At 33.6% G+C, this 12,622-nt stretch overlaps 1 protein-coding gene across 6 annotated transcripts; it reads right to left on the bottom strand.

Moving 5' to 3' along the window:
• Positions 1-404: 404 nt before the first annotated feature.
• LOC107481910 (protein tesmin/TSO1-like CXC 2) lies at positions 405-7,844 on the bottom strand. Of its 6 annotated transcripts, XM_021139094.2 has the most exons (12): positions 7,289-7,844; positions 5,315-5,672; positions 3,886-3,954; positions 3,138-3,298; positions 2,852-3,024; positions 2,436-2,632; positions 1,810-2,273; positions 1,513-1,681; positions 1,331-1,426; positions 1,178-1,244; positions 963-1,113; positions 405-860 (listed from the first exon to the last, which is right to left on the bottom strand). In XM_021139094.2, exons 2-12 carry the CDS (start codon positions 5,483-5,485, stop codon positions 644-646), a joined length of 1,935 nt encoding a protein of 644 aa, XP_020994753.1. In that variant the 5' UTR covers positions 5,486-5,672; positions 7,289-7,844; the 3' UTR covers positions 405-643. The 6 variants fall into 6 exon arrangements, with proteins under 6 accessions (XP_020994753.1, XP_015957759.1, XP_015957751.1 ...); XM_016102273.3 differs by having other exon boundaries at positions 2,436-3,024; XM_016102265.3 differs by having other exon boundaries at positions 2,436-3,024; positions 5,315-5,661.
• Between the last annotated feature and the right edge of the window lie 4,778 nt (positions 7,845-12,622).

Below are 12,622 nucleotides of genomic sequence, written 5' to 3'. Positions count from 1 at the left end.
TATTTTAAGCATCTTTCATTCTTATGTTTTCACATGATATATTAAGAACAATAAAAATAAAGTACTTACCTTATAGATTAATCATCAAATCAAGGTATCTTGATGAATAACTTCGTAATCAATTTTTTTCCCAACTTAGTGTGCAATTGAACAAAGTAATAATTACTATAACTTGGAAGAAAATATCATATTTAAAAAGTTCTAAACATTTTGAAAGTGTGTTGACACTCTAATAGTAATAATAGTAGAAATATATATAATATAAACACTGATTCAAAAACAATAAATATAAAACTATAATTTCTCTGTCAGAAACCTGTAGAGATTATTTACTAGAATGATTATAAAGATTATAACCATTATATATATATAAACACTGATTCAGAAGCAATAAATAGAATTATAATTTCTCTAACAAAGACCCGTAGAGATTATTTACTAGAATGATTATAAAGATTATAACCATTACTCAAATAAATACTAAATAATTGAAGGAACTCAAATAAAATAAAACTAAAGCTAAAATATACTTAAACCTAAACCATAACATCTATATGCCTAAAGCTACAAACTACTAACCTAACTGAAACGAAAAAGACTTAACTAATAACTATTGACTATCAATTAAAAAAATGTAGCACTGCTATTGATGACGATTAGGAGAAGGAAAAGAAAGTGTCAAGTCACCCTTAGAAGTGGAAATCCTCTTCCCACTTGGAGAAGAAGTTTTGATGGTCATGGGAGACCTATCACTTCTGCCTCCGCCTCCAAGAACATCTGTCATTTCCTGGTCCGAAACAGCTTGAGAATGCTTAGGTGGTTGAGACCAACGAGTGTTTGGTTTCCCCTCTGACAATGAACTGACACAAAAAGAAAAAATAAAAAAATGAATCAAGTCAGTACTAATAAACAAAATCATCAATTTTATCATTTCAAAGCTAACAAAAAACAGCATTTCCAACCTAAACAGCGGGAATGGCGTAGAGATTGGAACAAAATCTGGATGATTATCGGAGTTCTGAACTTCAATTCTCTGTGATACTTTTTCAACAACTTTTCCACAGACCTCTATTTCTACTTCTAGCTGGGCTTCTACTCCTATAGAATTAGCGCCTGAAACAATAAAACAGTTAGATTCTGATGGGTATTTAATTTGCAAAAAGAGGGGACAACTCACCGTCCTTTCTACCAAATGTGTTCTTACACCCTTCACATCTACAGCTTAAGGAGCATCCAACACCAGCCTTTGAAAAACAAAACACTACCATTAGTAACTAATATTATAACTAATCTGAAGTATTCATGATATATATCAAGGATAGATGAATACCTGAAAGCATTCACAGTATTTCTTTAGGCAGACTGATTGCTTACAGTTGCATCCTCTCTTGTGTCGTGCTGGTGCTGGAGTTTTATTTGGATCATTCTGAAAGCGAAAAATACATAAATCATTTTATGAACCAGGTTAAATTACAGCTAACATAGAACGAGAGTTGAAGTTTAATTTCTGACCCCAATTTCAGGTTCAGCAATGACTTTAGGAGCAAAAGCCAGAGGATTGCGAGACTCGATCTGCTTGCGAACTTGAATGACTTTGTCTTTATGAACAAGTTTGTTGTAGCAATCCTTACATGAGCAGTTGCCTGTACAGTAGGCCCGAGCAGCAAAGCACTCACAATATCTTATCAACAAAAAGTCATAAGCAACAAAAAAAACTGTAAGTTCGATTTCAAAGGCCGGTCACATTATAACTAACTGCTAATTAATTTACTATTATTATTATTTAATTTTAAATCACTCTCATCTTACAACTTCAAACACTTTGATTTCTTGCACTTGCAACGCTTGCAGTCTCCATGTCTTTTCTTTTTGGGACTATTCTGACTGACATCATTAACAGTGGAATATAATGCATGAGAATTATCCTTAGCTGGCTCAGGCCCAATGTTTGATGAATCCACTCCTATTGCCAGTGGTTCCTGATGTTCATAGCTGGTATAGATTTGCACGGAAGTGCAACTGGGAACATTAAGATGAATTCCACAAGACGACTCGTCATTACTTATGACTTCTTTGTCGGGTGCATTCAAATGTAAGCCAACTGCAGGCATAGTGCATTGCTGTGAACTGCTTTTGCGTTTTGCCGAAACCAATTGTTTTTCATATCCAAGAGAACCGGATTTTAAATTATCATCTGAGTTCTTCCTTTGCACACTGTCAGTCTCAAAGTTTAGACATCGCCTCCGTGTACCACGGTTCATCACAGAAACAAGCTTCAAAGAAATAGAGCTTCAAATAAATAATTTACTTTTGCCATGCATACTACAAAGCAATTGACTAAAATCTAGAGATGCTAGAATTATAATTTATAAATGCAATGTTCACAACTAAGTATAATATGCATAATTCGTCACAACAGTAACAAACTTATCTACCTCAACATCTGGTTTTTCCTTTATTTTGCTAGTCATGGCAACGCAGTGTTTGTCCTGCATTTGGCCTGTGATTGCTAAAGGCTCAGGACGATAATCTTCTATTTTAAGTTTGCTATCTCTCAGACCATTATATATGGAAGATTCCGGTACCAGAGACATAAAATGAGAATCTGGTTTCTGCATTATACCCTTAAAAGCTGCGTCATTTGGGGAATTGAAAACGAAGAAATCAGTATCTCCAGAGATTAAATTATCCCAATTACACTCTGATTCTTGGCCCTTCGGATCAAATTGACACAACCCCTGATTAAAGACTTCAAGAGAGTTAGCCTCATGACCAGGATCAGAGCCAGGGTTACCACAATTATTATAATTTAAGGCCTGTAGTATCTCAGCTGAGAAGTCTGTGTGCTCACCAGGTAGAGCAATCGAATCATCAACTACAGATATTCCATCATGAAAATTTCCCTGAGATTCCCTCGAGTTATTATATGGATGAAATGAATCTGCAATAGCCTCTTCACTTGTCTGAAATTTATTACCATCTTCAGATGACAACCCAGGCCTTGATGCCCCAAAAGGGTTATGCCTATAGATGTGAATAATATGTGACAATCAGAAATGGTTCATTGAACAGTATACAGATATTAGCAAATAAAAAATTATCAAACAAGGAAAAAATTAAAATCATTTGAATATCACCTCCTGAGAACTTTTGATTCCTTGAAACAGGTGAGATTGGATGAAGTAAAAGCACGCGGAGGGGAAGGAAAGCTAAGCGAGCTGAATGTTTGACCAACCTGGGCAGACTTCACGGGCTTTATAGGCGACAAACTGTTGATAAAACTGAATACAGGGGAATCCTGCCAAGAGCAAAGAGAAGAAATATAATTACACATAGATTAATTGAAAGGATTAATTCATGTAAAAACAGATAATCAAGACTATGAACCAATACAGCAAATGAGTGCATAGAATACCTAGCCCATATAAAATTAAAGGGGCTCTCTGATAAGAGGATAATTATGAAATGCAAAAGACAGAACGCGAAAAGCAAAGCAAAAGAAACTATTTACAATCCCTGCAAAAGCGGCAGAGCCTTGTAAACCATTACAAAAAGTACAAATAGCTTAATTGGTCAAATGTTGTGTTACTAATCAAGTTACACCCTCTTTGATACTCACTTCTGTCACTCATCCAATATTTTTCTTTTATTTCAAATTTAAAATATTGGCCCCTCCAAAAATTATCCTTTCTTTTTACAAATTTAACATGTTTGGCCCCTCCAAAAATCATCCTCAAGTTCCGCCACTGCTGCAAATTGAACTGCATGTTGAGATATTCATAAAACAGATATTCCAAAAACAAGAAAAATCACACATACGTTTTCCATGAAAACTTAACGAAAGACATGCAGAAAAGGCAGAATGGGAGGAAGTAAAAGTAAAACCTCGACACGAGAGAAGGGAGGGTTGATCTGGTTCCTCTCCGGCGTGTCCATAACTAGTGTTGTGCGTGGCTATATCACACACACAATGCAACAATTTGTATGAGTGACCCTTATAAACGAGGCAGAGTGTAGAATTTTATCTCTCTGTTTTCCTGTGAGTCTGTTGAGAGAATGAAGGGGGGATGATGCTAAACGAGAAAAGAAAGGTTTTGAAGAAGCGAGAAGGCGGGAAGAGACTATTATGATATTTATTATCTATCTATCTGGTGGGGACTACCTCATTATTCCACTTCGTTTTTTTCTCTCTCACTCTCTTATTCGGTTATCCCATTAGAAAAAATGGATTAAGTCCATAACAAAATTGATAAAACAATAAATTAATATTTTAATTATTCTTAAATTAAGATAGGAAAATTAATAAAATTATAAATTCATTTTATATCTTTATTCATTTTTATTTTAAAACATTTTTTATATTTAATAGTACGGTTCACTTCTAATTCTTTTGGAATTATTTAATTCTTTTGTTATTTTTTATATACCATATATTTATATTGGATTAAATTTTTAAAATAAGAAAATAAAAATTTAACTACATTTATGTCAAGTAATAGCATTCACAGATTATAAAAAATATAAGTTTGATTAGTTAATTATTTTATTACTTTACTAATTTCTTTATTTTTTATATTTTATTTTTATATCCGAATTTCTTTCTTAGGATTTTTTTTTTTCGCATTTACTAACCACAGCGTATTGTTTTTCAGGGAAAGTACTACCTAAGTACCTAAGTTATACAGTTATACTATTATAATTAAATTAGTATATATTTACATTTTTACCAATTTGCATTCGGATTTGTGTCTGCATTTAATCATATTAAGCTATCATTAAATGAAATACTATTATATCTACAGTTACTTGTATTGCAATCTTCTTATTTTAATTATGTAATTAATTAATTAATTGCTTCCAAGATTGAATGTGCTCTACTGTGAATATATGTTATATAAGATGTGATTAAAAGTGGCAACTAATAAGTGATGAATGGGCTTTGAATAAATTAAAAATCTATGATGTAGCATCTGGATACTGAATTGCATACATGTTCTTCTATGCAAGGCTTACAGCGGGAAAAAACAAAGTTGTTAAATTGATAAGCACCAAAACATAGCTCAGCCAAGTGAAAGGGAGGATATAAGGAATAGATAAAACATAACTAGCCATATGAAGGCATGAAGCATCTTAACAAATTTCACTAGGCATGATTCCAATTTTCGATGTCTCCATGACTTCCCAGTATTTCCACCAATAGATATTAAAGTACCACAAACCAATGGGGGGCTGTTGTGTGTCATATTTTAATATCCATTTGTGGAAATATATGACAAAGGGTAATGATCTGTAGAAATAAATCTGATACACTTACCATGAGCATCCATGTTGCATTCTCAACTTCATGGGGATTTGATTTTACATATCGGTGGTTGAATATGCATCCTGTGCAGATGTGCAACAAGGAAAGGAATGTTCCCGGCAACAGAGCACTCTGATCCAGCATAAGGACAATTGTATGATCTGAAATTGCATTCTGTCTCATGCTTCAGCTTGCTGTAGTATGGAAATATTTCTGGATATCTAAGGGAGTAGTACTTGCAAGGTAACTAGAGTGATTCAGCCACCTTTTCCAGCACCAGACACCTAATATCTCCAAGCTCTTGTCTACAAGTGGGACACCGATTGTGCACCCTTGTTTAATGTATGCCCATTATGGCACTGCAAGAAATCTATTGGAACTTTCATTTTCCACATCTTCACAAATACAGACATTTTGCAGTATGTGTCAAGTGTCAACTAATAATATACTTCAATACAGATTGTCTATAAGAAATCCTAGACAATCAATATTCCTCAGAATCCAGTCTGAATGCTCTCACCCTCTCATTTTTTTCATCTCCTAACAAGAACCACCTACATATGCTATGCATTCCTACATTCCAACTACAACATAGGCAGTTAGTTACTTACATGCGCCATGCATGATTACATCAGTTTGCTAAGGTAGTTTTTTGGTCAGTAATTTATACCTGCATAACTTTGGGGAAAGGCTTATTTTTCTAGTCTCTTTGGGTTCCAGCTTATTCGCCTTTAAAGGTTTCAGTCAGTAATTTCTCTCTGCTGGTTTTTCTCTCTCCTTTCTCCTAACAAAGTTTCTTTAACAAGAAAAGGAGATAAACCAAATAAATCTTCCTGACATTTTGAGTTTTTATTTGTAGTTCAGAGTTAGCTGTTACTTTAGTTCATATTATACATAAAAGACCTCAGCTAGGGGACGGGGGACATAAATGAAATCGGCATTTTTGCCAAGGCCAATCTTCAACTTTTTTGTTCCCATTTATTATGACTTCTAAGGTAACCATATAACTTACTGTTCCAATCTTCTTACTCAGCCTAATAGATAAGAAGAAGTAAATCCTTTACTACTTTTCAATAATTGATACAGAGAGCTTTCAACCATAGCATCCCTTGGGTCACACTGACTTCATATTGTCTTCTACTTCAGATAAAATATATGTTCTCATGGTCTATAAACCTAATAGGTGGTTTTGTGCAAATCCTTCTTCAAACTTTTAATTATACCCAAGGCCTTTTTAATACCAGAGCTTCTATAGGCTAAAATCCCAAAAATATGTAAACTCAAATTCTACCATATTTCTAAAATAGATGCTACTGCAACATTGTCTTGAATGCATTTATTCCTAATCCTATCTTGTTGCCATTTTACCACCCAAGCTTACATCTGATACAACAACAAAATATAGTTGTGTACAAAGTACTTTCTTGAGTTTAACTAACAAAGAACATCCACAGTACTCCTCGGATTCATTCACCAAGGTCTTACTACATATTCATCAAACATAAATCAAGTTTACTCCATACCAACTTCTAATGGAAACATTTTTGTAAAATCAGTTCTAACTAAACTTACTTTCAGAAACTATAATATCAAAAAGAAAAAAAAAAAAAAAAACTTGGACTACAGTAAATAATTCACTTTGCTCAAATTTTATTAGTAATAAACAAATGTTAGATTAAAGTTTTGACACCATGGTAAACTCCTTGAACTCGCATCTCACTGCAATCATTATTTTAGCTCAATTCCACTAAATCAAACATGCCCTTCTATACACAACACTTTCTCAATGTAACCATAACCCTAAATTCCCAAAACCAACTCCAAGACCCATTCCCCCAACTCAGAAAATTCAATTAATACTCAAAAACACATGTCATCAAAATTCACTCAATCCAACTTCAAATCCATCACCAAAAGGAATTAGCAATCACCTCAAAATAATTTTAAAAAAATGAATAAGATGAAAATTAGGGACAGAACCCTAACCTGATGAATTGGGGGATACATTGAATTGGTGCAAACGGGACATTCAAGCAACTCATGGACGCTGGTTGCAGGAGGAATAACCACCGTTGCGCCCATAACATTGTTGTTGTTGTTGTTGTTGTTGGCGCCTCCATTCCAAGGCTTCGAAGAAGAAAACTCAAAGTAATGATGAGGACGAAGGTTATGGTGTTGGATCTCATCTTCATCCGTGCCATCAGAGGATGACACACTCAATGCTGTCAATAAAACAATTTGGATACAAAGAAAGAAAGAATACACAGTTAAGAAAATCGAGAAAATTTCATTATTTTTTCATCGATTTAAATACACAGCCAAAAACTTGGACATCTCTCTTTTTCTTTCTTCTTCTTCCTTCTCCAATTGTGTTGGTGATTATTCTCTTTGTCTTTCTGGTTTCGGTGGGAAAAGTTTTATATCAAGCGAAACTAGAAGAAGAATGGAAAGAGAAGAGGAGAAGGAAGACGAGGAAGGTGGTCATGGATTAAAGATGGCAAAACTGTTCGAGACGCCGAGAATTCTGCGGGGACTATTCCGAATAAAGATCTGAGTGTGAAGATTTTTTGTCAATGTTCAAAATTTATAAATTTATTTAATTATTTTTAATAATTTATTTTTTATATATATTTTTTAGTCATTTGGCATGTTATATATATAGATTTAAAATTTTTAATTTTTATTTGCATCACTCTTCTTTAATTTATAAATTTTTAACGGCTATTATCGTTCATATTTTATTTAATTTTTTTGCATTTACTCTCTCATCACTCTTCTGTCTCACTGTATTGTCATCTCTCACCGTTTCATTATTCTCACGGTATCGTTCTCTATATTCATGGCATTCATTTTCACAACTCTGTCGTCGTATTCATTCTCCTCTCTTTGTTGTTGTGTTCCCCACCTTGTCCACTGCTCTGTGTTCTAGTTCGTTGTGGCATTTCCCATTGCGTCATTTTGAAAGAAATCGACATCTTGTTGTTTAGATTTTTGTATAAAATCTTGCTATTTTTATATAAGATGAATATTTTCAGCTCTATTCCCATGAAAATTAATAATTAGTCAAAATTATCAGAGAGATGAAAAATCTTGGTGAAAAATGGAACTCTGTGGGAAATGGAGATAGGAAGCAATATTCTCCTACGACAGAAAATGGAGACGGGAACGAGGAGTAAATCTCGGGACGGGAATAAGGAGTAGAGAGGCAATCTCCGCCCCTACTATAGACTTTTTTTTAAAGTACTAAGTTTGGCCTGACCTGAAGCCTGTTAAAAGACTTGATAATTTTTTTTACAAAAACAAAAATATTATTTAAAAATTATTTTTTTAATAAAAATATTTATAGGTAATATGTAAAGCTAATTAGTAAACTTGGACTTGACCTATTAATATATTAAGGCTTATAGAAGAGTCTGAACCTGTGCTTATTTTATAACAGGTCAAGTCAGGCCAGGCTGCAGGTCTTGGCAGACCACCTGACTTTTTTCCACCCCTATCTCCACACATAGTTGTAAGGGGGAGATTTGTTGGGTTTTTTGGGCTCCCTTTTATGTGGAGAAAAAGTCAAAATATTTAGTATCCAAGTTCATGAATAGTTGATGTAGCTTAGGTGAGTTAGGGTTAAGTGAGAGAGGTCTTATTTGCAAGAACAACACCAAACACTAGAGAAAAAAGAAGAGAGAAAGTCATTTTCGCACATATACAGAGATGTCTTTGTAAATTGGTCATTGCAGATTCGTTAACCGTTAGATCGAGCTCAAATTTGGACAGTGTGTTCCACACATCTGGTTCTTTATTTTCACCGTTCAAACCTTTGATTCGATGTCTGTAGCTGGAGATATTGGCCACACACAGCAGTTTTGTTTTGTGGTATTTTCATCTTCTTGTTCTTGTTTTGTAAACTTTGAAGTTTGGGTTGTTTGGCTTATTGTATGCACATTTTGTGCAATAATTTGTGACTCTCTTATACTCTATTTTTTATCATAATGAAGCTATTTTCTGATATTAGTAATTCATAGTTTTTACTACTCTCATCTAAAAAGTTTTTTACGTTAAAAATCTTAGCTTGTCTTTAATTTCGGTTTTATGTTATCTTTCCACTGATATTAGGTATTATTGTGCTAGTATTAATATTTATCGTGAATAGATATTGTTGCTCTTTTAATTCTTACAAATAAAAAATTGTGTGTTTTATTCCTATCAATATATTCACATCCGCAAATTGAAATTATTAACCCTGTGATTGAGAATTTAGAGTTATGTTAAGTTATGATGGGTTGAAAATTTTGGATAATTCTTTAGTTACTGCATTATATTGTTACTGAAATCCATCTTTTATATAATTCATAAATGCACGGAAAAAAGAAATTAAAAAAAGGAGGATAAATTGTTAAAATATTTGTATTAATATGTAAAATGCATGTTTTTGTGTTTAATCAGGGGCGCCACATACACATACACTAGATTTGTTTTCATGTTATCACATGGCATCTATCTATAACTTCATTTTTCGTGCTAACTTGATCAATTACAGGTAGATTCTTTTCATTAACCTTGAGTCATTGCATGTTTATCTTTTCATACTTGTTCATCATCATAGCTCATGTTATTACTTTTACATTTTCATGGATATTGTATTATCATTAAGCAGCAGTCACACAACCTTGTGGGTAGTATACTATTCAGCTTCAGTCTAATGAATTTTGGCTAGTATATTATTAACCTTTTGGCTAGAAGCCTAGAATATAATGATATAATGAAGTCATACGCTGTTGAATCAGTTTTTTCTTTTGTTTTATATTCTATGGCATTAACATTATATTATCATATTAAAAATATCAAGATTGGATTAATATATTATTTTTATGCTAGTTATTATGCTAGCATATAAAGGAGATTTTTTTATGGGAACTAAATTTCATATCTCGAATATCGGAAAAATTTAGGGTCACTCAGCTATTTTGACCGCATTAGTTGAAAGGTGAAAGCTAGAGATACATCCGTTTCATCTTCCATTTATTGAATATACCAACACTAGAAGATGTTACAATAATTCTTGGTGTCTTCACAAATAGTCTATTAGTTATATGATCATCAGACACCACTTCAACGAGCTTGAAAGTGATCACATGATGTATGAGGCATTATTTTGGGTGTGCACTTGGAGCGAGGAATCATAAAGGGAGCGACATTAAGTTGGCATGCTTTTGCAATTTAAAACGTCACATAGGCTGCCTTTGTTTTTATAAACAGTACATGATATGACATTGAGACAGAGATACTGAGACAAAGACACTAAAAATTATTCTTTATGTATTGTGTTTGGATATAATGGATAAGACACTGATGTAATGTCTAGTATCCTGTTTGGATACATATAAACAAGACTAACATATAATATAAAATTACTAAAATAGGCCCATCTAATTTTAATTTTCATACCCACCTCTCACCGTCTCTGTGTTGCACTCCTTGGCTGCCACCCTAACTCTTCTCCAGGAACGGTGGAGGAGTGAATGTTGTTCCACCTGCACGACGTTGTCTGTTTCTTGTGCCGCTTCCAACTTGTTTTTTGTTTCTCCCAACTCAATCTCTCTTCTTTCTCTTCTTGACTGTTGTTCTAAACCTTCTCTTTGTAAGTTCTATCTTGCTTGATTTTCATTAGTTTCTGATGCGTGAGCATCTTGTCTATCTTTTCCTAGTGAATTTGCACTTAAATTGTTGAATTTAATTAAGAATTAATTATATTTTAGCCACTATGGATGCTATTTTGAGTCTTGGATAATTTTAGTTATTTCAGGTAGCATTCGGCTAGATTTGATGGAGTTTCCGCAGCACAAGAATCAAAAGAGATGGCTGCGAGGAGCGACGCGCATGCGTGCCTGACGCGTGCGCGTGATCTGGAAGTTTCCACAGCGACGCGTGCGCGTGACTGACGCGCACGCGTGAATTGAAGATTTGCTCAGTGACGCGTCCGCGTGACCGATGCGTCCGCGTGACTTGCGAAGAAGACCAGCGACGCGTACGCGTGACTGACGCATACGCGTGACGTGCGCGATCTGCAGAATTTACAGAAATTGCTGACGTGGATTTTGGGCCGCGTTTTGAACCAGTTTCCAGCCCAGAAAACACAGATTAGAAGCTGCAGAATGGACAAATCAAGTGGTCCCCATCCATCAGCGGAAGACTTGTTAATTAATTCTAATTTAAATTCAAATATGATTTTGAGGAAAAGATATTATTCTTAGATAAATAGAGTTTAAAATTTATTAGGATCGAAGAAAAAAAGAGGAACTCTGCACATTTAGACAGGGACACATATTGTTACCAGAACCCTTATTTTTCTTCTATGAACCATGATCAACTAATCTTTCATTGTTAAGGTTAGGAGCTTTGTCTATTTTCATGGATTGATTCGTTTGATCTTTTTAATTTAATTCATGTCTTGATTTATATTTCAATAATTGTTTTCGTTCTTTATTTTATGAATATGGGTGGAACGGAAGTATAACCCATGTTCTAATTGAGTTCTTGTAAACCTTGGAAAAGCTCTTTACTTGAACAATAGCTTGAAAATATATTATACTAAATTTTTAATTGTTTGTATTTAACGGGATACGTGACATATAATCCCCTTATTTGTGGATAATTAAGATTCTTTTGGCATATAAACTAGAAATTGATCATCACCCTCTAATTGGAATTAATTAACCAAGGGATTGGCAATTAATGAATTTTAGAAGAGACTATGAAGGTCTAAGGAATTAGGGTCTAGTCACATATAGTTTGCCATGAAATTAAATCTTGCATGATTAAATTAATTAGTAATAAAAGTTAATCCGAAAAATAGATAACTGCTTTCTCAATACTTTATTCTCAACTTATTTATATGCCTGTCTTTAATATTCCAAATTTGTTGTTTAATGCTTTTTGAATATCTCAAAACCATTTTCTACTTGCCTAACTAAGCTTATCGCTCAATAACTGTTGCTTAATCCATCAATCCTCGTGGGATCGACCCTTACTCATGTAAGGTATTACTTGGTATGACCCGGTGCACTTGCCGGTTAGTAGTGTGGGTTGTAAAATACCGCACCAAATTTTTGGCGCCGTTGCCGGGGATTGACTGTGATTAACAACTATTAGTTGTTTGATTGCTTAGATTAGGCGTTTTATTTTTTTATTTTATTAAAATCTATTTTTAAAAATAATTTCGAAAAAAAGAAGAAAATAATAAACTTTTAAATAAATAAATAGCACCAATATTTTTCTTAATTTCTGAAATTAAGTTTGGTGTTGTGATGAATATTATTTATTTTA

The sequence above is a fragment of the Arachis duranensis genome, chromosome 1 (genome assembly GCF_000817695.3).
Source record: "Arachis duranensis cultivar V14167 chromosome 1, aradu.V14167.gnm2.J7QH, whole genome shotgun sequence".
In the NCBI taxonomy this organism is placed as follows: Eukaryota; Viridiplantae; Streptophyta; class Magnoliopsida; order Fabales; family Fabaceae; genus Arachis; species Arachis duranensis.
Note: the sequence above shows the minus strand (reverse complement) of the source record. Positions and strands in the feature narration are given on the sequence as shown.

Bases quoted from the DNA above. Each gene is read 5' to 3' on its own strand.
- LOC107481910 (XM_016102273.3), bottom strand. From the start codon at position 5,485: ATGAGACAGAATGCAATTTCAGATCATACAATTGTCCTTATGCTGGAT. The intron at 3,955-5,314 runs GTAAGTGTATCA...TGTGTGATATAG, and splicing joins ATGCAACATGGATGCTCATG to CCACGCACAACACTAGTTAT. The intron at 1,427-1,512 runs GTCAGAAATTAA...TTTCGCTTTCAG, and splicing joins TTGCTGAACCTGAAATTGGG to AATGATCCAAATAAAACTCC.